This window comes from Salmo salar, chromosome ssa21 (assembly GCF_905237065.1).
Source record: "Salmo salar chromosome ssa21, Ssal_v3.1, whole genome shotgun sequence".
Taxonomy (NCBI): domain Eukaryota; kingdom Metazoa; phylum Chordata; class Actinopteri; order Salmoniformes; family Salmonidae; genus Salmo; species Salmo salar.
In genome coordinates, this window is record NC_059462.1 from 14,304,074 (window position 1) to 14,325,474 (window position 21,401).

The 21,401-nt window shown below is 40.6% G+C and overlaps 2 protein-coding genes across 5 annotated transcripts; both read left to right on the top strand.

Annotated features, from left to right (window-relative positions):
- Nucleotides 1–408: 408 nt before the first annotated feature.
- Nucleotides 409–12,616, top strand: LOC106581816 (uncharacterized protein C7orf57). Of its 2 annotated transcripts, XM_014164187.2 has the most exons (9): nt 409–626; nt 855–907; nt 1,134–1,304; nt 1,539–1,647; nt 2,189–2,285; nt 2,882–2,961; nt 10,160–10,198; nt 11,656–11,747; nt 12,126–12,616. In XM_014164187.2, the coding sequence occupies exons 2-9, from the start codon at nt 871–873 to the stop codon at nt 12,137–12,139; spliced, it is 639 nt and encodes a 212-aa protein (XP_014019662.1). In that variant the 5' UTR covers nt 409–626; nt 855–870; the 3' UTR covers nt 12,140–12,616. The 2 variants fall into 2 exon arrangements, with proteins under 2 accessions (XP_014019662.1, XP_014019663.1); XM_014164188.2 differs by lacking the exon at nt 10,160–10,198.
- A 619-nt stretch (nt 12,617–13,235) lies between these two features.
- LOC106581814 (uridine phosphorylase 2-like) lies at nt 13,236–21,204 on the top strand. 3 transcript variants are annotated; one of them, XM_014164186.2, is made up of 7 exons: nt 13,247–13,422; nt 13,522–13,603; nt 13,715–13,850; nt 19,771–19,885; nt 20,002–20,211; nt 20,409–20,539; nt 20,684–21,204. In XM_014164186.2, the coding sequence occupies exons 2-7, from the start codon at nt 13,545–13,547 to the stop codon at nt 20,699–20,701; spliced, it is 669 nt and encodes a 222-aa protein (XP_014019661.2). In that variant the 5' UTR covers nt 13,247–13,422; nt 13,522–13,544; the 3' UTR covers nt 20,702–21,204. The 3 variants fall into 3 exon arrangements, with proteins under 3 accessions (XP_014019659.2, XP_014019661.2, XP_014019660.2); XM_014164184.2 differs by having other exon boundaries at nt 13,236–13,422; nt 20,409–21,204; XM_014164185.2 differs by having other exon boundaries at nt 13,533–13,603; nt 20,409–21,204.
- The last annotated feature ends 197 nt before the right edge of the window (nt 21,205–21,401 follow it).

The window sequence follows — 21,401 nt, forward strand, 5'->3', positions numbered from 1 at the left end:
ACCTCAACCCAATTTAGATGGTTTGGGATGAGTTGGACAACAGAGTGAAGGAAAAGCAGCCAACAAGTGCTCAGCATATGTGGGAACTCCTTCAAGACTGTTGGAAAAAACATTCCAGGTTAAGCTGGTTGAGAGAATGCCAAGAGTGTGCAAAGCTGTTGTCAAGGGTGGCTACTTTGAAGATTCTAAAATCTAAAATGTATTTGGACTTTTTTGGTTACTACATGATTCCATAGGTGTTAATTAATAGTTTTGATGTCTAGACTATTATTTTACAATGTAACTTGCAAATAAAGTGTTGGGTGGATTATTCATAATTTCAATATCTTTATTTTCATTTAATAAACAGTAAAACATTAAAAAAAAAAAAACTCAGCTCTGATTGAAAGGAATTTCACATCATTGCTGTTTTTAAACCCATTCACAACCGGTGGTTCTTGAACACGTCCCTAAAAATGTCAATGTCCCAGCCCTGTTTCCATGGTAACAAAACTTTGGGCACAGTCTGTTGGGCACAGTCGGACGTTTGTCTTGTCACTCGTTGCAAGCTAGCTCTAAACCCATACTCGGTTTTCTCCGCGCTCTTTGCCAGTGTCCAGATTTGCAACCGCTGTATAGCTGGAGATGTAAGTAATGTTTTGCAATGATTCTTGAACATCACATCGCCTTGCTAGTTACCCACACATACATCCATGTGCTTAAACGAACACCTATACTGTTACTGTTAGCTTGCTTTGAACTAGTTAATGCTATCTGGCAACGCCTTATTGCTAAGCTAACGGTAGCTAACTGACTAGCCATTTGGCCAGCAGTGATGGCAAGGATGACAATGTACTGCGTTCTTTTTCCATCAGAAAGACAACATTAGACATGGACACTGACACAGATCACCGACAAAACAACGATGGCAAGTAACTTACAGAGGGTCTTCAAATGTGCAAAGTTGACCAACATTTATTTTTACTAACTAACTGTTACCGTTATACTAACGTTAGCTGTGAAGGCCCAGTACTATTTGTCTGGCTACATCTCAAATGATAAACGAGCATCTCTAGAAATGTACCAGGTGAATGTGTTAGTTGAAGTACCTAGCGAGCTTGAAGCGAGGCATAAGATTGTGTTTGTGTTTTTAGACGTTAACAATGGTGATGATTGTTCAACAAAAGCTGCCCCGACGTCCCAGATTCCTGGGCTGTCTGAAGATGCTAACAATGGTCCTGAGGAGAGGAGTAAAGGGCGCCGTACGGGAGTTAATGAGTCCGATTCTGCTTATACTAAACTGGCTAAACAAGGAGGACAGAGGGGTAAAAACGATATTCTGTTTTTAAACGGGAAATATCACACATTACCCATCCTTTCATCTGTGGAAATAAAGTCAGATAGCTAGATATAACGTTATCTGTGTAAATAGGAAAATGACACACCCATCTAGATAATTGGAAGGATTGCCACGCGAGACTACTAACGTTAGCTAGCAAGCTAACGAGCAAATGGCTAGTATACAAAATGGATAGCCAAGTTCTTCTTATCATTTACAGGTTTATTGTGGCATGAGGAGACCAACTTGGACACCAAACCTAACTCTGCATCATCTTACAAGGCTCCTAACTGGTTCTCTGGTTCTCCAAAAGCTAAAGAGCAAGCAAGGTAAAGGCAAATTAAAACGAGAGTAATGACAGTGTGGAATAAAAAAAAGTCTTTGTGTTAGCTAGTAATTTTTTGACTACTTGGCTAGGCCAAGTTGGATTGTTTGCATTAACCATGCAAATTGCATATTTGTTTGTGGTTGTATGGCATGTACCCTATTGAAAAACAGGGGTGTGTTCAGTTTATTAAACGTTTTGCTACATTGCGTGATGTTTGTACCGAATAACACGTTTCCCTCACAGTGCACTTTCCTTCAACAGCCTTTGTATGTTTGCTCCCTTTTGGTGGTTGTGGCGAAGTGTGGTCAGATCAATATGGGTGTGGTCACCATTTGAAAACTCATGCAGCACACTGTAGTGTATACACGGTCACCCTCTGGGCCACCATTATCATCACAACATTCTTCAACTGGTCGTTCAGAACAGCACCGTCTCCGTTGTATCAAACATTGCACACCGTTGAGTCCTGCTGAACGCAGCCCTGTTATACCAGATAAGTCTACTAGTAAAATGGGTTATTTGTCCATTTTTCTTTCTTCCAGCCCAACTGAGAGTTTCCAAAACTACATGTCAACTAATGCTCCTTTTGGGAGTGATAATAAGTCAACTTGGGAAAGGGACTTTGATGACAAAGAGAAGGTGAAGGGAGAAATCCTTGCAATTTCCTAAAGCAACTATAACAATATTACACCCTTCCTATTGTGCCACTATAAATTGAGTTTATACTTTATTCTTAGGTGTTTGAAGTACAGTATGCAGACAGACCTGTTTTAGATCTAGATTTACTGATCTATTTCAGACATTGACTTTTTTTGTCAGCATTACATCACCTGCCTAGTATCATGAAAAGCTAAATGTTTTTGGTGCAGTAAAATAGTATTAGCTAACAAGGAATGAGTTCTCAGGCTTAACACCTACCGTATCCAGAGAACTTATAACCAACCACTTAACCACCATCTTTGGCTATGTCCACCATTGTTGGTGAAATGTATTTGGTTAGCATCAAATTGTCACTGACATTTACCATATTTAAATTATTCTAGATTTATAAAATTCCTCTCTTGCAGTTGCATGGATAGAGTAGAAAGTGACCTAGTATGTCCAATAGAGGCCGAGCGTTGCCAAATGAAATAGGGGGTTTCATCTCTTGTTCAATACATCTTTCATCTCTGTTCAATCCTGACGTGATTCCAAATGATAAATGACTATTCAAGACACTTTGTTTTTATTGTCAGATATCTCCCAACAGCCAAATGGAGAACTTGTCCTTAGCATCAGGAAAGAACGAAGAGGCAGCAGGCAATTTCAAGAAAACGTGAGTACGCCCTTTGAAATATTTGCACCATATATCCACAAGATGGCAATGTTCTATTTTTCATGCACAGCAGAGTTGTGCCTCCAGACAGCGCAACTTGACAACATGTAACTTTATTATAGGCTCAAAAACTCAGTCATATACATTCAAATAATCAATGTCAAATAGAAAGAGATTTCAAACACATTACTTCAGTATGTAATTCCTATTGATTGTTAATGATAGGGGATTATTTATACTGTGAGAATACAATGAATGATATACAGTGCCTTCGGAAGTATTCAGACCCCTTTACTTTTTCCACATTTTGTTATGTTACAACCTTATTCTAACATTTTATTAAATCGTTTTTTTCCTCAATCTACACACAATACCCCATAATGACAAAGCAAAAACAGGTTTTTAGAAATTTTTGCAAATGTATTAAAAATACTAAACTGAAAAATCACATTTACATAAGTATTCAGACCCTTTACTCAGAACTTTGTTGAAGCACCTTTGGCAGCGATTACAGCCTTGAGTCATCTTGGGTATGACGCTACAATCTTGGCACACCTGTATTTGGGGGGTTTCTCCCATTCTTTTCTGCAGATCCTATCAAGCTCTGTCAGGTTGGATGGGGAGTGTTGCTGCACAGCTATTTTCAGGTCTCTCCAGAGATGTTCGATCCGGTTCAGGTCCGGGCTCTGACTGGGCCACTCAAGGGCATTGAGACTTGTCCCGAAGCCACTCCTACGTTGTCTTGGCTGTGTGCTTAGGGTCATGGTCCTGTTCGAATGTGAACCTTCGCCCCAGTCGGCGGTCTTGAGCACTCTGGAGCAGATTTTCATCAAGGATCTCTCTGTACTTTTCTCTGTTCATCTTTGCCTCGATCCTGACTAGTCTCCCAGTCACCGTAGGGATGGTGCCAGGTTTCCTCCAGACGTGAGGCTTGGCATTCAGGCCAAAAAGTTCAATCTTGGTTTCATCAATCCAGAGAATCTTGTTTCTCATGGTCTGAGAGTCTTTAGGTGCATTTTGGCAAACTCCAAGCGGGCTGTCATGTGCCTTTTACTGAGGAGTGGCTTCTGTTTGGCCACTCTACCATAAAGGCCTGATTGTCAGAGTGCTGCAGAGATTGTCCTTCTGGAAAGTTCTCCCATCTCCACAGAGGAACTCTGGAGCTCTGTCAGAGTGACCATCGGGTTCTTGGTCACCTCCCTGACCCAAGACCCTTCTCCCCCGATTGCTCAGTTTGGCCAGGTGGCCCGCTCTAGGAAGCGTCTTGGTGGTTCCAAACTTCTTCCATTTAAGAATGATGGAGGCCACTGTGTTCTTGGGGACCTTCAATGCTGCAGAAATTCTTTGGTACCCTTCTCCAGATCTGTGCCTCGACACAATCCTGTCTCGGAGGTCTGAGGACAATTCCTTTGGCCTCATGGCTTGGTATTTGCTCAGACGTGCTCTGTCAACTGTGGAACCTTATACAGACAGGTGTGTGCCTTTCTAAATTTACCACAGGTGGACTCCAAGTTGTAGAAACATCTCAAGGATGATCAATGGAAACAGGATGCACCTGAGCTCAATTTCGAGTCTCATAGCAAAGGGTCTGAATACTTATGTAAATACGGTATTTGTGTTTTATTTGTAGTAAATGTGCAAAAATGTCAACCTGTTCTCGCTTTGTCAATATGGGGTGTTTTGTGTAGATTGAGAATTTTTGTATTTATTTAATCCATTATAGAATAAGGCTGTAACGTAACAAAATGTTAATGTCAAGGGGTCTGAATATTTTCTGAATGCACTGTATAATATTATAAATATTAAACAGAATTGTATTATGCATACATATATATATAAAAACATTGTCTATATGTTATCTTAAAAATTACAGAATTACTATTATAGACATCTTGCCAAAATTACAAATTATTTCAATATCTTTTGGTTATGACTTCCAGACCCCTCCCACTTGAATTGCAGTGTCACTATTGCACAGCGTTTCTGTTTGGCAACAAATGCATTTAATCAGTTTCCTATGAACAAATTCTTGGAAAATTTGATATATTTAAAAAGAAATGTTGAATATCATTAAATATCATGTGTGTTTGGGTTTATTGTCTTGCTGGAAGATCTACTTGCGGAAAAGTTTGTCTCCTGGCAGAGGCAACCAGATTTTTGGCCAAAATGTCCTGGTACTGGGTAAAGTTCATAATGACGTTGACCTTAACAAGGGCCCCAGGACTAGTGGAATCAAAATAGCCCCATGACAAGATCCACCACCATATTTTACAGTAGGTAAGGGAGTCTTTTTTTGCTTATGCGTTCTCATACAGGGGCTCAGTTGACTCTCAACGCGGAACGAGGGAGAGCTCGGTTTTATTGTTTTGAAAAGTTTGTTGTTTTGAAAGTGTATTGAAAGTCTTAGTTCTTGGATCCTGCGACGCAGTTGGCATCAGTTGCTGGGACTGCTAGTCTCTGTCCAGTGGTCCTGCTGACCAAACACTGGTCTAACAAGCTATTTGGCGTAGCAGTTAGCCTAGCTGCTAGCTGGATTTTCTTGAGGGCTTGAATGCAGCTCGCAATGTGGTTAGCCATTGTGGCTGGGGCCATGGATTGTCCCGGGTTTGTGGCTGTCTAGATCCCTGCTGTTTGTTTTCAATCTTCCCTGTGACCTGGCCTGTCTGGAACTGTGAGGAGTAACAGCGTATCCTACGTTTCACGCTACCATGACAAAGACCAAAGCCAGTTGGACTACCGTTAAGGACAGTGGTGTTTCTCTATCACACGTGAATCAAAGTGTTCTACAAGCAGTTGTTACAACAACAAGAAAATAGCTTGTGTTTTGTCCAAATATTGGTGGATTCAACTAATAAAAGAATGGACCATCTGACCAGAGAGGTCCAGGACCTGAAGAACAGTTTGCAGTTCTCCCAGGGTCAGCTCGATGAGTTGAAACAGGAAAACGGCAAGATGACAGCAATCAGTAAATCATTGAGAGAGGACATCAGTTCTGTGTGTGAATCCATGATAACGATGATGACTGTCCCTGGAGATTTATCCAAGGCGGAACAACATGGTTGTGGATGGAATTGCAGAATCTCCACATGAGACCTGGACAGAGTCTGAGGACCAAGTGAGGGAAATTATCTCTGAGAAATTCAAGATGGACCCCAGGAAGATTGAGGTGGAGCGCGCCCACATGACTGGAAAATCCACCACCGGCCCAGGTGACAGGCCCAGGCTGATAGTGGTCGAGTTCCTGAGGTTCTGTTCTGGAAAGAGCCAAGAACTCGGGAGGACCAAACGTCTTCCTCAACGAGGACTATCCTGAAGCTGTGTGCCAGAAGAGGAAAGAACTTATCCCAGCCATGAAAGCTGCCAGAGCGCGTGGGGACATTGCTTACATCCGCTATGACAGGTTCATTGTCCTCCCTCCCTCCCAGAAGCCTGGAAGGGATGCTTGAGCCAAGCCTATGGGTTCGTAGCTTCAACCCCGCAACACACACACCAATTGATTAATGGACTGCTTAATGTATATATTTTTTCTCTTGCTTTGTTTGCTCTTTTCAGTATTCAGTATTATGTGTATCTCTGATACGCTACCCGGGAGCTGAAAATAGCCAATATTTATAGATGTAGCCTTAGAAATAAGATTCATGAAGTCAACTTGCTAACATCAAATAACATTCATATATTAGCCATTTCTGAGACTCACTTAGGTAATTCATTTGATGATACAGCAGTAGCAATACAAGGATATATAGAAGAGACAGAAATGCTTATGGGGGAGGTGTTGCTGTATATATTCAGAGCCATATCCCTGTAATGCTTAGAGAAGATCTTCTGTCAAGTGTTATTGAAGTGTTGTGGTTGCAGGTTCACTTGGCACATCTAAAGTCTTTTCGTTTGAGGTGTTGCTAAAGGCCACCAAGTGCTAACAGTCAGTATCTAAATAATATGTGTGAAATGCGGGATAGTGTATGTGATTTTAAACAGAGAGGTCTACTTTCTTGGGGACCTGAATATTGACTGGCTTTCATCAATCTATCCGCTCAAGAGGAAGCTTCTCACTGTAACCAGTGCCTGTAATCTGGTTCAGGTTATTAATCAACCTACCAGGGTGTATACAAACACTACAGGAACAAGATCATCCACATTTATACTAATACTGTAGAACTTTGGATGCAGTGATCACAATATAGTGGCTACATCCAGGAAAGCCAAAGTTCCAAAAGCTGGGCCTATAAGTGTATAAGATCATACAAAATATTTTGCTGTGACTCTTATGTAGATGTTAAAAATATTTGTTGATCTGATGTGAACAAGGCAGTTCACCCACTGTTCCTAGGCCGTCATTGTAAATAAGAATTTGTTCTTAACTGACTTGCCTAGTTAAATAAAATGTGATTAATAAGGAGCATCCAGACGCTGCACTTGATGAATTTATGAAATTGCTTCTTCCAATTATTGATAAACATGCACCTGTTAAGAAACTGACTGTTAGAACTGTTAAGGCTCCATGGATTGATGAGGAATTGAAAAACTGTATAGTTGAAGAGATGATGGGGGGGCTAATAAGTCTGGCTGCACATCTGACCTACTGCAAATTGAGAAAATATGTAACTAAACTCAACATAAAGAAGAAACTGTAGTATGAAGCCAAGATCAATGATATAAAGAATGATGTAACAATTAAATTATGGGCAGAAAGACATTCACCTCCATCTTTCATCGAATCAGATGGCTTATTCATCACAACCATTTGATGTTGCCAATTATTTGAATGATAACTTCATTGGCAAAGTGGGCAAATTTAGGCAGGAAATGCAAACGATGACAATGAGCCATCTTATTCATGCAAAAAAAAACAAATAATGAAAGAAAAGCAATGCAGGTTTGAATTTTGCAAAGTTTGTGTGGGAGAGGTGGAAAAAATGTCATTGATCAATAATGACACCTCTTGGCATTCACAACTTAGATGGAAAGCTAATGGGGATGGCTATAGAGTCAGCTATCTGTCATATCTGAGCCTAGAGGAAAGTCTTGTCTTCAGGCCTGGAGGGAAGCCAAAGTAATTTCGCTACCCAAGAGTGGTAAAGCGGCCTTTACTGGTTCTAACAGCAGAACTATAAGCTTGCTGCCAGCTCTTAGCAAACTATTGGATTTTTTGTTGTTGTTGACCAAATACAATGATATAAAGAAGGGCATCAACATGTACTGCACTGACACAAATGACTGATTTGGTTTAAATAAATTGATAGTAAGAAAATTGTGGGAGCTGTACTGTTAGATTTCAGTACAGCCTTTGATATTATTGACAATAACCTGTTATGGCTTTTCAACCGCTGCCATATCGTGGATTCAGAGCTATCCATCTAATAGAACTCAAAGGGTTTTCTTTAATGGAAGCTTCTCTAATGTAAAACATGGAAAATGTGGTGTACTGCAGGGCAGCTCTCTAGGCCCTGTACTCTTTTCTTTCTTTTTTACCAATGATCTGGCATTAAACAAAGCATTTGTGTCCATGTATGCTGATGATTCAACCATACACATCAGAAACCATAGCTTATGAAGTCACTGAACCCCTTAACAAAGAGTTGCAGTCTGTTTTGGAATGGGTGGCCAGTAATAAACTGGTCCTGAACATCTCTAAAACTAAGAGCATTGTATTTGGTACATATCATTCCCTAAGTTCTAGACCTCAGCTGGATTTGGTAATGAATGGTGTGGCTGTTGAACAAGTTGAGGAGACTAAATTACTTTGGCATTACCTTAGATTGTAAACTGTCATGGTCAAAACATATATAGATTCAATGGGTGTAAAGATGGGAAGAGGTCTGTCGGTAGTAGATGCTCTGTTTATTTGACACCACACTCCAAAAAGCAAGTTCTGCAGGCTCTAGTTTTGTCTTATCTTGATTATTGTCCAGTCATGTGGTCGAGTGCTGCAAGGAAAGACCTAGTTAAGCTGCCGCTGGCCCAGAACAGAGCGGCACGTCTTTCTCTTCATTGTAATCAGAGGGCTGATATAAATACTATGCATGCCAGTCTCTTGGCTAAGAGTTGAGGAGAGACTGACTGCATCACTTCTTCTTTTTATAAGAAACAATGTGTTAAGAATCCCAAATTGTTTGCATAGTTAACTTACACACAGCTCTGACACACACTTACCCCACCAGACAGTCCTCAAATCCAGAACAATTATTGCATGAAACTCCGTTCTATCTCAAATTGCTCAAATAAACAGCAAACCTGTTTTATTTTTAAAAGCAGATCATGCAACCCCTCATGCCACAACGCCTCTCCCCTATTTGACCTAGATAGTTTGTGTGTAGGTACTGATACGCCTCTCCTTTAAAAAATGTTTTATGTAGTTCTGTTCTTGTCTAATAATGTTCTGTATTATGTCATGTTTTGTGTGGACCCAAGGAAGAGTAGCTGCTGCTTTTGCAACAGCTAATGGGGATACTAATACAGTAACAATTTCGACGCCAAACCCACTACTGGTGTGCGTGGCCAGAGCTCTATTTTCATGTCATCTGACCATAGCATCAGTTCCAATCCAAGTGCCAATGCCGTTTAACAAACTCCAGGTGTTTACATTTGCTGGATGACATGAAGATGGAGGTCTTTAGCCAAGCACACCAGTGGTGAGGTTGGCATCAATGAGAATAAATGGGCAGAAAATAACTGCATACCTACTCAATTATGGTGGTGGATCTTTGATCTTATGGGGCTATTTATATTACTTGTTAAACAAAATCTATTTCGCTGAATTATTGGGCCTTATTAGTATCAAATAATGTCATTTTGAATTTACTTGAATTATTTTATACAGTCATCTTTGCTAATCTTTTTAAAGGGTGTCAATACTTTTGGACCCCGCTGTACAGTGTGTGTGTGTGTGTGTGTGTGTGTGTACAGATTATTGTTTTATGAGAACAATTTCGGTAACAGGTGTGTGTGGGACAGGGAGCCACACGGAGGAGATGCATGTCTTGTCATTGGCTAGTCATTGCCCCCCCTGTAAAATTAGACATTTGTATTGTATTTCTTCATTCATGGAAGCAAATCAAATGGGTGAAGAGAAATGTGTATGTTATGTGGTAAATGTGAAAGTAGACTGCAATGTGAAAAGTAGGTTAATTTTGACCAAGCACAACCGTTTTTATGAGTGTTAATTAAAGCTACACTCCTGGTCTATTTTGTGTTTCAGCCCAGCAGCCCCGCTACCAATTGATGGGGCTGAAGAAAAGTAACTATTTTAACATTTACAGACCACTTTGGATGCAATTCAATGATATCATCAATATCATTTTTACCATTTCTGAAGCTATACATTATTAACGAAGTCACTTGTTTAAAAACAATGGAGTAAACATTAGATGTTGAGTTATGAAGGGTTAAGACTGTTTTTCTCACAAGCTCATGAGGCAAGTTATGTTATTCAAAAATCAGTAGGTATAAGCCTCATATCATTAATTTTGGTGACCTAAATCAGCTACAAATATCCCAGATTACACAATTTTTAAATCTGTAAGCTTCTGGAGTGACAATGTGCTGACAATATTCACTGTGGCTTCCGTAGTTCTCATACAATATTGCACTACCCAAAACTTCTCCCCCACACTTTTTAAAGAATGGATAAGGCCCATGTGATGTGGCTAATGCATAGAGTTAAAGGACACATCTTTGTATCTGCCCCATTATGGTGTCTGTGACAGCACGGGTAGCGCCATTAAGGCTATTTTGAAGTAGTCCATTTTCTTCTTCTTTTGTGTTTGAAAAAATACAACGCTAATATTGGTGATTTACCGCCAAGAGTGCTGACGTCCTGAACCAAACCTTGTCATTGATTTATTGTGGCCACTAAGATGGTGTTGATATAGCTTAAAAAAAATGTGCTAACCATAGTTAACCCATTTTGAAGAAGTAGAGAATGCTCTGATTTATTGGTTGATCGCACCCACCCATACCAATCCCCACCCAGTTGACTGCTTAAAATGGTGGAAGGCCTCAATGGCAATGTCCATGCAAAAACAAGTTTAACTCTATGAGCCAATGCCTACGTGCCTGGCTGCGATACTGCTCAAAGAGCACAGATGTCCTCACAAGTCGTCCCGCTCAGTTAGCTTTATGAACCAATACATCAACACAAACAGATCGCTAGCTTCAAATAGTATTACTCCACAATGCAAGTCATTGTGCAAATGTTTCTTTTTTTACATTTGGCACCTGTCAGTGACCTGTGACGACCTGTCACACATTACATTTTTGATTTAACTAGGCAAGTCCGTTAAGAACGTTCTTATTTACAATGACGGCCTACATGAACCAGAGATGTCATGCTTTATGCTTAGAAGAGACATCAGAGATAGCAAATAGCCACGGCTACACAGACAGTCCATTCTTAGAACCATAATGAATAGCAGAACATGTTAAAATTGGAAGAGCGTATAAAAACATTTATTTAATTATTAGCTCGACTGTGTCTCAGTTAGAGGTAAGTGTTTTTTCAGTCCAAATTCAATGTTTGCTGTTGATTTTACTCCCCTTCACCATATCAATGTTATCATCAGCTGACCAATTCTCCCACTGTTTTATGGTTGTTGTGAGCCCTCGGCTAGATCTAAATGCTCAATGATTTTCATGTTTTGTTACCACATTTTGCCCCCCCGCTGTGATTTAAATGCTTGCCTTTTGGTCTTGCAGATCTCAGAATTCGACCCCTGTCAACATGGGTACACTCTTGAGCTTCGGCTATTTAGAGGACAAGAAAGGGGCACCCAATACGCATTCATCAAGTAAGTAGCTGTTAGTGACTGTGGTTTGATGTTCGAACTTCAAGATCATTTGAATTAATTTGGCAATTTTGTCTCATTGCTCAGAAGCACATTGACTAACTAATGAAATATTGAATGAATATGAAGTCAAGTCATGAAGTCGTGTATTGATTTTTATGGCACAATAAATAATGTACAGATCTACAGAATTGATACATGGGGCACCGAAGTAGAGTTGCAAAATTACAATGCATGAACCATTCAGACATGGGAACATTTTAATTCTGGCTTGCATTATTAATGCATTGTTGTCAGTGATCATGTGATGGGACGGCAAATCAAAATGTGTGGGGAAACACACACACACACACACAAATTAACCTGTGTGTATCCCTGCAGATTCCAAGGAGTAGAAAGGAGCAAAGGCAGTTGAGGACGACTGACTCCTCAATGTTCACCTCCACAACGTTCCTTCACCGGGGTTTGCCTGTTCAAAACCACTTATACTATAGGTCAATTAAAGCAGTTAACTTTGGTTAGAGTTATAGGACTCTTGTTATTCCACCTACGTGTGTGCTTGTTCCAAGAAGTACACACAATTGCAAAATTAGATTGTACGTTAGTTTGCGCTCACAGACCCGTTCTGTGCCTGAAGTTGTTGCTAATGAACTGCATTTGCACTGTAACACTAACTTAATGTAATAGCCTGAGCTATGCTCTTGTTCGTCTGTTGTAGTAGTTTTTTTTGGAATGATGGTTTGCTTTTAAAAGGCGTCTATGGCTTAGAGGGGCTCCTCTAAAAATGGCTGCTGTTTTGAAGTGTCTTTTTTTGTGCCTCAGTGTGGTTGCTATAAAGATTTCTGTTTAAAAATAAATGTGTTGTGCATAAACTGTGGACGTGTTGTCATTCTCTTTTATGTGCTCAATGAAGCACTCGTCGCCATTTTGAAATGGCATCGAGACATGTATTTGTTGAAATGTGACCCATAGCCGGATTGCTACAGAGACCTGTGGTCTCTTATGAATTTATCGTCTTTACCACCGTCATCATAGTAGAAGTTGTTCTAGGGATGTAATTGACACAGGATACAAAGTGAATATGAAATATAATCCTCCTCGTAACGCTTAAATTAATGACTAGGATATGAGGCATAGCAGAAAAAAAGTGGTTAAAATAATGTATTTTATTGATACGCACACGTAGTCAAATATTTGTACACGCTCAATTGCTTTCGAACCTGAATGTCATGTGATGCCCAGGATTCTGAAAATGACAATCGTCTAACTCATGTTTGAAAACTTGTCAGGACATAGAGATGTGTGTTTATGTAACTTGAGTCCACCTGGCAATTTATTTGCATGGCCATTTGTATTTTACACAACTGAAGTAAATCATTGTTTAAAAACCCCCCAAAAAAACGATATTATGTAAATTGTGTATAGTCAAGCTCTTTGGATCTGAGCCAAGTATTTGTAGAGTCTGTCAAAGCATTTGTTTTAGATCATTTAGAGACCAGACAGTCACTACTCCTCCTTCACCAACCAATCATTCCTGAGAGGTCACAGGGCAAAGCGATATCAGCCCCAGAATCAGTGACGGCACTTTTATTTCCTTCGAGCTGAAGAGTATTTGGAAACTGCTACACAGCGGCGAATATTACCTGTATTCTTTTTATTTTTCTGTCTAGCCTGAAAGGTATGTATTGCACTTGTGGCTGTAGGTAATATTGTGGCTCTAAGTATTGTGTTTGTAATATTATGGTATATAGTTGATAGTAATTATTCATTTTTTTAGTATATCTACAGTGAACAACAGCCATGTCATCTATTTTACTAAACTGTATGGGGGCTGTCACTGACCATTCTGAATATAGCGAGTGAGTATTTTTATTTTACTTTGAGGTTTCATTACACTACTAGTTCTTGTTCTGCATTAGAGAGACTTATGACATTTTCATGTGCTCGCTCTTATGTCAATGTTTTTACAGACCGGAGGTCCTTTTCAAGAACCCCCAGATCCATGTCAAGAACCCCCAATTGGATACAATGGAAGAGGACATTCTCTATCACTTCAACCTGGGTACCAAGACCCACAACCTACCTGAGATGTTTGGAGACATCAAGGTTTGTGGAAGTTGCCCAGACAAAATACTTGAAATACCTGATTTCGAAAAGCTACTCTCAAAGACATTTAGTTGTCTTTTTATATCTCCCCCATTAAAGTTTGTGTGCGTCGGCGGGAGTGCCAATCAGATGAAGTCCTTTGCTCAGTTCATTCACCAGGAGCTGGCCTAATATCACAGATATCTGTGAAGGAACCGACCGCTACTCCATGTACAAAGTGTACTTTCTATCAGTGTACGTATTGCACAATGGATACATCTCCCTCACAAGATAATGGTCTGACTAGACTTTCGATAGCCTGTTTAAGACCTTACAACTTGATAAGTGAAAATGATTTATGTAAGCCAGTGACTGACACCTGAAATGACGTAATATTATTATCAGATGTTTGGTGTATTGCTGTGTCTTGTAATAACAATAATTGATTGGATTTATATAGTGCTCTTCCACCTAGGTGCTCAAAGCGCTTTACAATAGTAAGAGGGGAATTCACCTCTACCACCACCAATGTGTGGCACCTACTTTAATGATGCACGGCAGCCATTTTTGTGCCAGAATGCAGCTAGCATAGTGGAGAGGTGAGGAGTTATATATATATATATTATATATATATATATACACACACACATGCATACACTACCGTTCCAAAGTTTGAGGTCACTTAGAAATGTCCTTGTTTTTGTCCATTAAAATAACATCAAATTGATCAGAAATACAGTGTAGACATTGTTAATGTTGTAAATGACTATTGTAGCTGGAAAGGGCAGATTTTTTATGGAATATCTACATTGGCCCTGGAAAGGCTAATTATCAGCAACCATCACTCCTTTGTTCCAATGACACGTTGTGTTAGCTAATCCAAGTTTATCATTTTAAAAGGCTAATTGATCATTAGAAAACCTTTTTGCAATTATGTTAGCACAGCTGAAAACTGTAGTCCTGATTAAAGAACCAATAAAACTGTCCTTCTTTAGACTAGTTGAGTCTATGCATAATTGAGAAAGACGCTTCACAAGTCCTCAACTGGCAGCTTTATTAAATAGTATCTGCAATTCACCCGTCTCAACGTCAACAGTGAAGAGGCGACTCTGGGATGCTGGCCTTCTAGGCAGAGTTCCTCTGTCCAGTGTGTTTTTTTGCCCATCTTAATATTTTATTTTTATTGGCTAGTCTGAGATATGGCTTTTTCTTTGCAGCATCTGTTTCTCAAACTAGACACTCTAATGTACTTGTCCTCTTGCTCAGTTGTGCACCGGGGCCTCCCACTCCTCTTTCTATTCTGGTTAGAGCCAGTTTGCGCTGTTCTGTGAAGGGAGTAGTACACAGCGTTGTACGAGATCTATCTTGAGTTTCTTGTCAATTTCTCGCATGGAATAGCCTTCATTTCTCAGAACAAGAATAGACTGATGAGTTTCAGAAGAAAGGTCTTTGTTTCTGGCCATTTTGAGCCAATAATTTAACCCACAAATGCTGATGCTCGAGATACTCAACTAGTCTGAAGAAGGCCAGTTGTATTGCTTCTTTAATCAGGACAACAGTTTTCAGCTGTGCTAACATAATTGCAAAAGGGTTTTCTAATGATCAATTAGCCTTGTAAAATGATAAACTTGGATTAGCTAACACAACGTGCCATTGGAACACAGAAGTGATGGTTGCTGATAATGGGCCTCTTACGCCTATCTAGATATTCCATAAAAAAAATCTGCCGTTTCCAGCTACAATAGTCATTTACAACATTAACCTCTATGGGCTACTCAACAGCCAGTTGAATCCTGTGGCGCGTTATTCAAATACCTTAGATATGCTATTACTTCAATTTTTCAAAAATATGACTATTTTACACCATTTTAAAGATAAGACTCTCGTTAATCTAACCACACTGTCCGATTTCAAAAAGGCTTTACAACGAAAGCAAAACATTAGATTATGTCAGCAGAGTACCCAGCCAGAAATAATCAGACACCCATTTTTCAAGCTAGCATATAATGTCACATAAACCCAAACCACAGCTAAATGTAGCACTAACCTTTGATGATCTTCATCAGATGACAACCCTAGGACATTGTTATACAATACATGCATGTTTTGTTCAATCAAGTTCATATTTATATCAAAAAACAGCTTTTTACATTAGCATGTGACTAGCATTCCCACCGAACACTGCCGGTGAATTTACTAAATTACTCACGATAAACGTTCACAAAAAGCATAACAATAATTTTAAGAATTATAGATACAGAACTCCTCTATGCACTCGATATGTCCGATTTTAAAATAGCTTTTCGGTGAAAGCACATTTTGCAATATTCTCAGTAGATAGCCCGGCATCACAGGGCTAGCTATTTAGACACCCAGCAAGTTTAGCACTCATCAAAGTCAGATTTACTATAAGAAAAATGTTATTACCTTTGTTGTCTTCGTCAGAATGCACTCCCAGGACTTCTACTTCAATAACAAATGTTGGTTTGGTCCAAAATAATCCATCGTTATATCCAAACAGCGGCGTTTTGTTCGTGCGTTCTAGACACTATCCTAAAGGGTAAATAAGGGTGGCGAGCATGGTGCAATTCGTGACAAAAAAAATTCTAAATATTCCATTACCGTACTTCGAAGCATGTCAACCGCTGTTTAAAATCAATTTATGCCATTTTTCTCATAAAAAAAGCGATAATATTCCGACCGGGAATCTGCGTTTAGGTGAACAGACAAAGGAAAAGAAAGCATTCGGTCGAAGCGGGCACGCGCCTAAGCCCATAGTACTCTGAGTGGCCACTTGCCAAAAGCGATAAAGTGTTTCAGCCAGAGCCTGCCTCGATATCGTTCAGCTTTTTCCCGGGCTCTGAGACCCTATGGAAGCCGTAGGAAGTGTCACGTTATTGCACAGATCCTGAGTCTTCAATAAAAAGAGCCAAGATGAAACACTACTTCTCAGACAGGCCACTTCCTGATTGAAATCTTCTCAGGTTTTGGCCTGCCATATGAGTTCTGTTATACTCACAGACACCATTCAAACAGTTTTAGAAACTTTAGGGTGTTTTCTATCCAAAGCCAATAATTATATGCATATTCTAGTTACTGGGCAGGAGTAGTAACCAGATTAAATCGGGTACGTTTTTTATCCAGCCGTGTCAATACTGCCCCCTAGCCCTAACAGGTTTTAACAATGTCTACACTGTATTTCTGATCAATTTGATGTTATTTTAATGGACATTTTTTTAAATTTTCTTTCAAAAACAAGGACATTTCTAAGTGACCCCAAACTTTGGAACATTGTGTGTGTGCGCTCATATATGCCAATTAGGAATGAGGAGGATGATTAGGTGGCCATGATTGAAATGGGACCAGTTTGGGTATTTAGCCAGAACCAGGTTAACACCCCTATTCTTATGATAAGTGCCATGGGATTTTTTTTGTGACCACAAAGAGTCAAGACATCTATTTAATATCCCATCCGAACGACGCCACCCTACAGTCGTGGCCAAAAGTTTTGAGAATGACACAAATATAAATTTTCACAAACTTTGCTGCTTCAGTGTCTAGATATGTGTCAGATGTTACTATGGAATACTGAAGTATAATTACAAGCATTTCATAAGTGTCAAAGGCTTTTATTGACAGTTACATGAAGTTGATGCGAAGAGGCAATATTTGCAGTGTTGACCCTTCTTTTTCAAGACCTCTGCAATCCACCCTGGCATGCTATCAATTAACTTATGGGCCACATCCTGACTGATGGCAGCCCATTCTTGCATAATCAATGCTTGGAGTTTGTCAGAATTTGTTTGTCCACCCGCCTCTTGAGGATTGACCACAAGTTCTCAACGGGATTAAGGTCTAGGGAGTTTCCAGGCCATGGACCCAAAATATCGATGTTTTGTTCCCCGAGCCACTTAGTTATCACTTTTGCCTTATGGCAAGGTGCTCCATCATGCTGGAAAAGGCATTGTTCATCACCAAACTGTTCCTGGATGGTTGGGAGAAGTTGCTCTCGGAGGATGTGTTGGTACCATTCTTTATTCATGGCTGTGTTCTTAGGCAAAATTGTGAGTGAGCTCACTCCCTTAGCTGAGAAGCAACCCCACACATGAATGGTCTTAGGATGCTTTACTGTTGGCATGACACAGGACTGATGGTAGCGCTCACCTTGTCTTCTCCGGACAAGCTTTTTTCCGGATGCCCCAAACAATCGGAAAGGGGATTCATCAGAGAAAATGACTTTACCCCAGTCCTCAGCAGTCCAATCCCTGTACCTTTTGCAGAATATCAGTCTGTCTCTGATGTTTTTCCTGGAGAGAAGTGGCTTCTTTGCTGCCCTTCTTGACACCAGGCCATCCTCCAAAAGTCTTCGCCTCACTGTGCGTGCAGATGCACTCACACCTGCCTGCTGCCATTCCTGAGCAAGCTCTGTACTGGTGGTGCCCCGATCCCGCAGCTGAATCAACTTTAGGAGACGGTCCTGGTGCTTGCTGGACTTTCTTGGGCGCCCTGAAGCCTTCTTCACAACAATTGAACCGCTCTCCTTGAAGTTCTTGATGATCCGATAAATGGTTGATTTAGGTGCAATCTTACTGGCAGCAATATCCTTGCCTGTGAAGCCCTCTTTGTGCAAAGCAATGATGAAGGCATGTGTTTCCTTGCAGGTAACCATGGATGACAGAGGAAGAACAATAATTCCAAGCACCCCCCTCCTTTTGAAGCTTCCAGTCTGTTATTCAAACTCAATCAGCATGACAGAGTGATCTCCAGCCTTGTCCTCGTCAACACTCATACCTGTGTTAACGAGAGAATCACTGACATGATGTCAACTGGTCCTTTTGTGGCAGGGCTGAAATGCAGTGGAAATGTTTTTGGGGGATTCAGTTCATTTGCATGGCAAAGAGGGACTTTGCAATTAATTGCAATTCATCTGATCATTCTTCATAATATTCTGGAGTATTTGCAAATTGCCATCATACAAACTGAGGCAGCAGACTTTGTGAAAAGTAATATTTGTGTCATTCTCAAAACTTTTGGCCACGACTGTACATAGGCCCATGGGCCCTTCACTGCCCTGGGGGCCATGGGATCTCCTTAGACCAGCAGCCTGGTCTCATAGACTAGACTATTGTATACGATATGTTACGTTTGGTATGGTTACATAAGACAGATGGTTACATAAGGCAAAAACTAATGTAGGTGGTTGGTCAGGGTGGATGGGTGAGCATATAACACGAACGTCTAACAACCCAAAGGTTGCAATTTTGAATCTCATCACGGACAACTATAGCATTTTAGCTAATTAGCAACTTTTCAACTACTTTCTACTTTTTAGCTACTTTGCAACTACTTAGCATGTTAGCTAACCCTTCCCCTAACCTTAACCCTTGTAGCTAACTCCTAGCCAGCTAGCCACCTAGCTAGAATTCATAACATTCCATACGTTTCACAAATGTGTAACATATTGTACATTTTAGCAAATTCGACTCATATAGTACGAATTGTAATTCGTGACATATCATACGAAATGGGTGATGGACATCCACAAATGAATACATACCATACGAAACGTAACATATCATACTAAATGGAGTGTCTGGGATTTGCGTACAGAATAACACAAAATGCTCTGAGACCAAGTTGAGATCAGAGGGAAGAGTGCCTGCCAACCCGAGTTGCTTCCCACTGGGCAGCTGTATCATGGTGTCGCCGGCAGTAGCTAACGTGGCCAAATGTTTTCCTCCAATATTTTATTCCATGGATGATAGCAGCTTTCATGAATTATTTTGTACAAAATTTGGTAATCATCTGGATGTCACCGTGATACCATCTACACATTGGGGGAAGCATGCACGGCGAGTCAGTTTCACAACACCAAGTACTACTTTCCCGCAGTTCCTTAACCTTAGTAAAGATTGTTAACCTCACCCCTCTGTCTCTGCAGCCTGGTATGGGTGTCCCCTCCATCTCCATCATGCTCCATAAGCTCATCAAGCTGCTGCATCATGCCCGCTGCATCGACTTCGCCCTCTTCCGCATTGGCACCTCCGGTGGAGTTGGTCAGAGCGTACTCCCCCCTTTCCATTCTTCTTTCGAACGTTAACACACATTTATACATGTTGATATAGTCGGGTAACACAGCTCTCTAAATCATGTCACTGGTGTCCCATTACAGGTCTGGACCCAGGAACAGTAGTGGTCACAGACAAGGCGGTGGACTGCTTCTTCCGCGCCCAGTTTGAGCAGGTGGTTCTAGGTAAGGTGATCACCAGGAGCACAGAGCTGGACGTGGGCGTATCCAAGGAGCTGCTGCAGTGCTCGTCCGAGTTAGACGACGTGCCCACCGTCATCGGAAACACCATGTGCACCAGTGACTTCTACGAAGGTAACCACATCACGTTACCCACCGCTGTACACTCAGCTACTCAGAAGCCCTAAGTTAAAGCTACAGTCTGTGAGTTTGTTTTTTTTAGAATGGTTAGACTGACCCTTTAACTTAGGATGTACAGTACATTCCCAGTGCTGCCTACTGGTCTTCTGGCTTTGATCTAACTCAGCCTGTGTTCTGCTGCGGTCCACCAGGTCAGGATCGGCTTGATGGAGCTCTCTGCTCCTTCTCCACTGAAGACAAGCTGGAGTACCTAAGGAAAGCCTATAACACAGGAGTCAGGAATATTGAGATGGAGTCCACCGTCTTCCGAGCCATGTGTCATGTCTGTGCCATCAAAATAAATCAGTCTCCAATGTCACTAACTTTCTTTGACAGGGAAAATTCAGTAATCAAATTTTAATTACCACCCCATATAAAAAATAAAATGTTTTTACATTTGTAACGGATGTAACCTTTCTCTCCCCAGCGGCTGTCGTCTGTGTGACTACTTTGTTGAACCGTTTCGATGGGGATCAGATCTCCACCCCTCATGATGTGCTAGTGGAGTACCAACAGAGACCTCAGGTCCTGGTGGCCCACTTCATCAAGAAACGCCTGGGCCTCATCGTCTGAAGCTCCCTCCGATCACCTCTGCTGCCCATGGACTGCACATAGCTACAGCCTCGACTGTTATGTGGACATACACGGAGTGTACAAAACATTAGGACCTCCTTCCTATTGAGTTGCACCCCTTTTGCCTCTGACTGAAGTGGATTTAACAGGTGACATCAATAAGGGATCATAGCTTTCACCTGGTCAGACTGTCATGGAAAGAGCAGGTGTTCTTAATGTTTTGTACACTCAGTGTATGTATACAGTCATGTTGATATGTTAAGATATTATTTAAAGTGTTCTAAAAGTACATGAAGATTTTACAGATGTGTTGTATCGTGTATTGGATTTGTTAAATGAAACTCAAAGAGTGGGCTCTTACGCAATTGTGTGGTATATTTGTAATGGTGTTATAGTTGAAGTCAGACGTTTACATACACCTTAGCCAAATACATTTAAACTCAGTTTCACAATTCCTGACATTTAATCCTAATAAAAATTCCTTGTCTTAGGTCAGTTAGGATCACCACTTTATTTTAAGAATGAAATGTCAGAAGAGTAGAGATAATGATTTATTTCAGCTTTTATCTTTC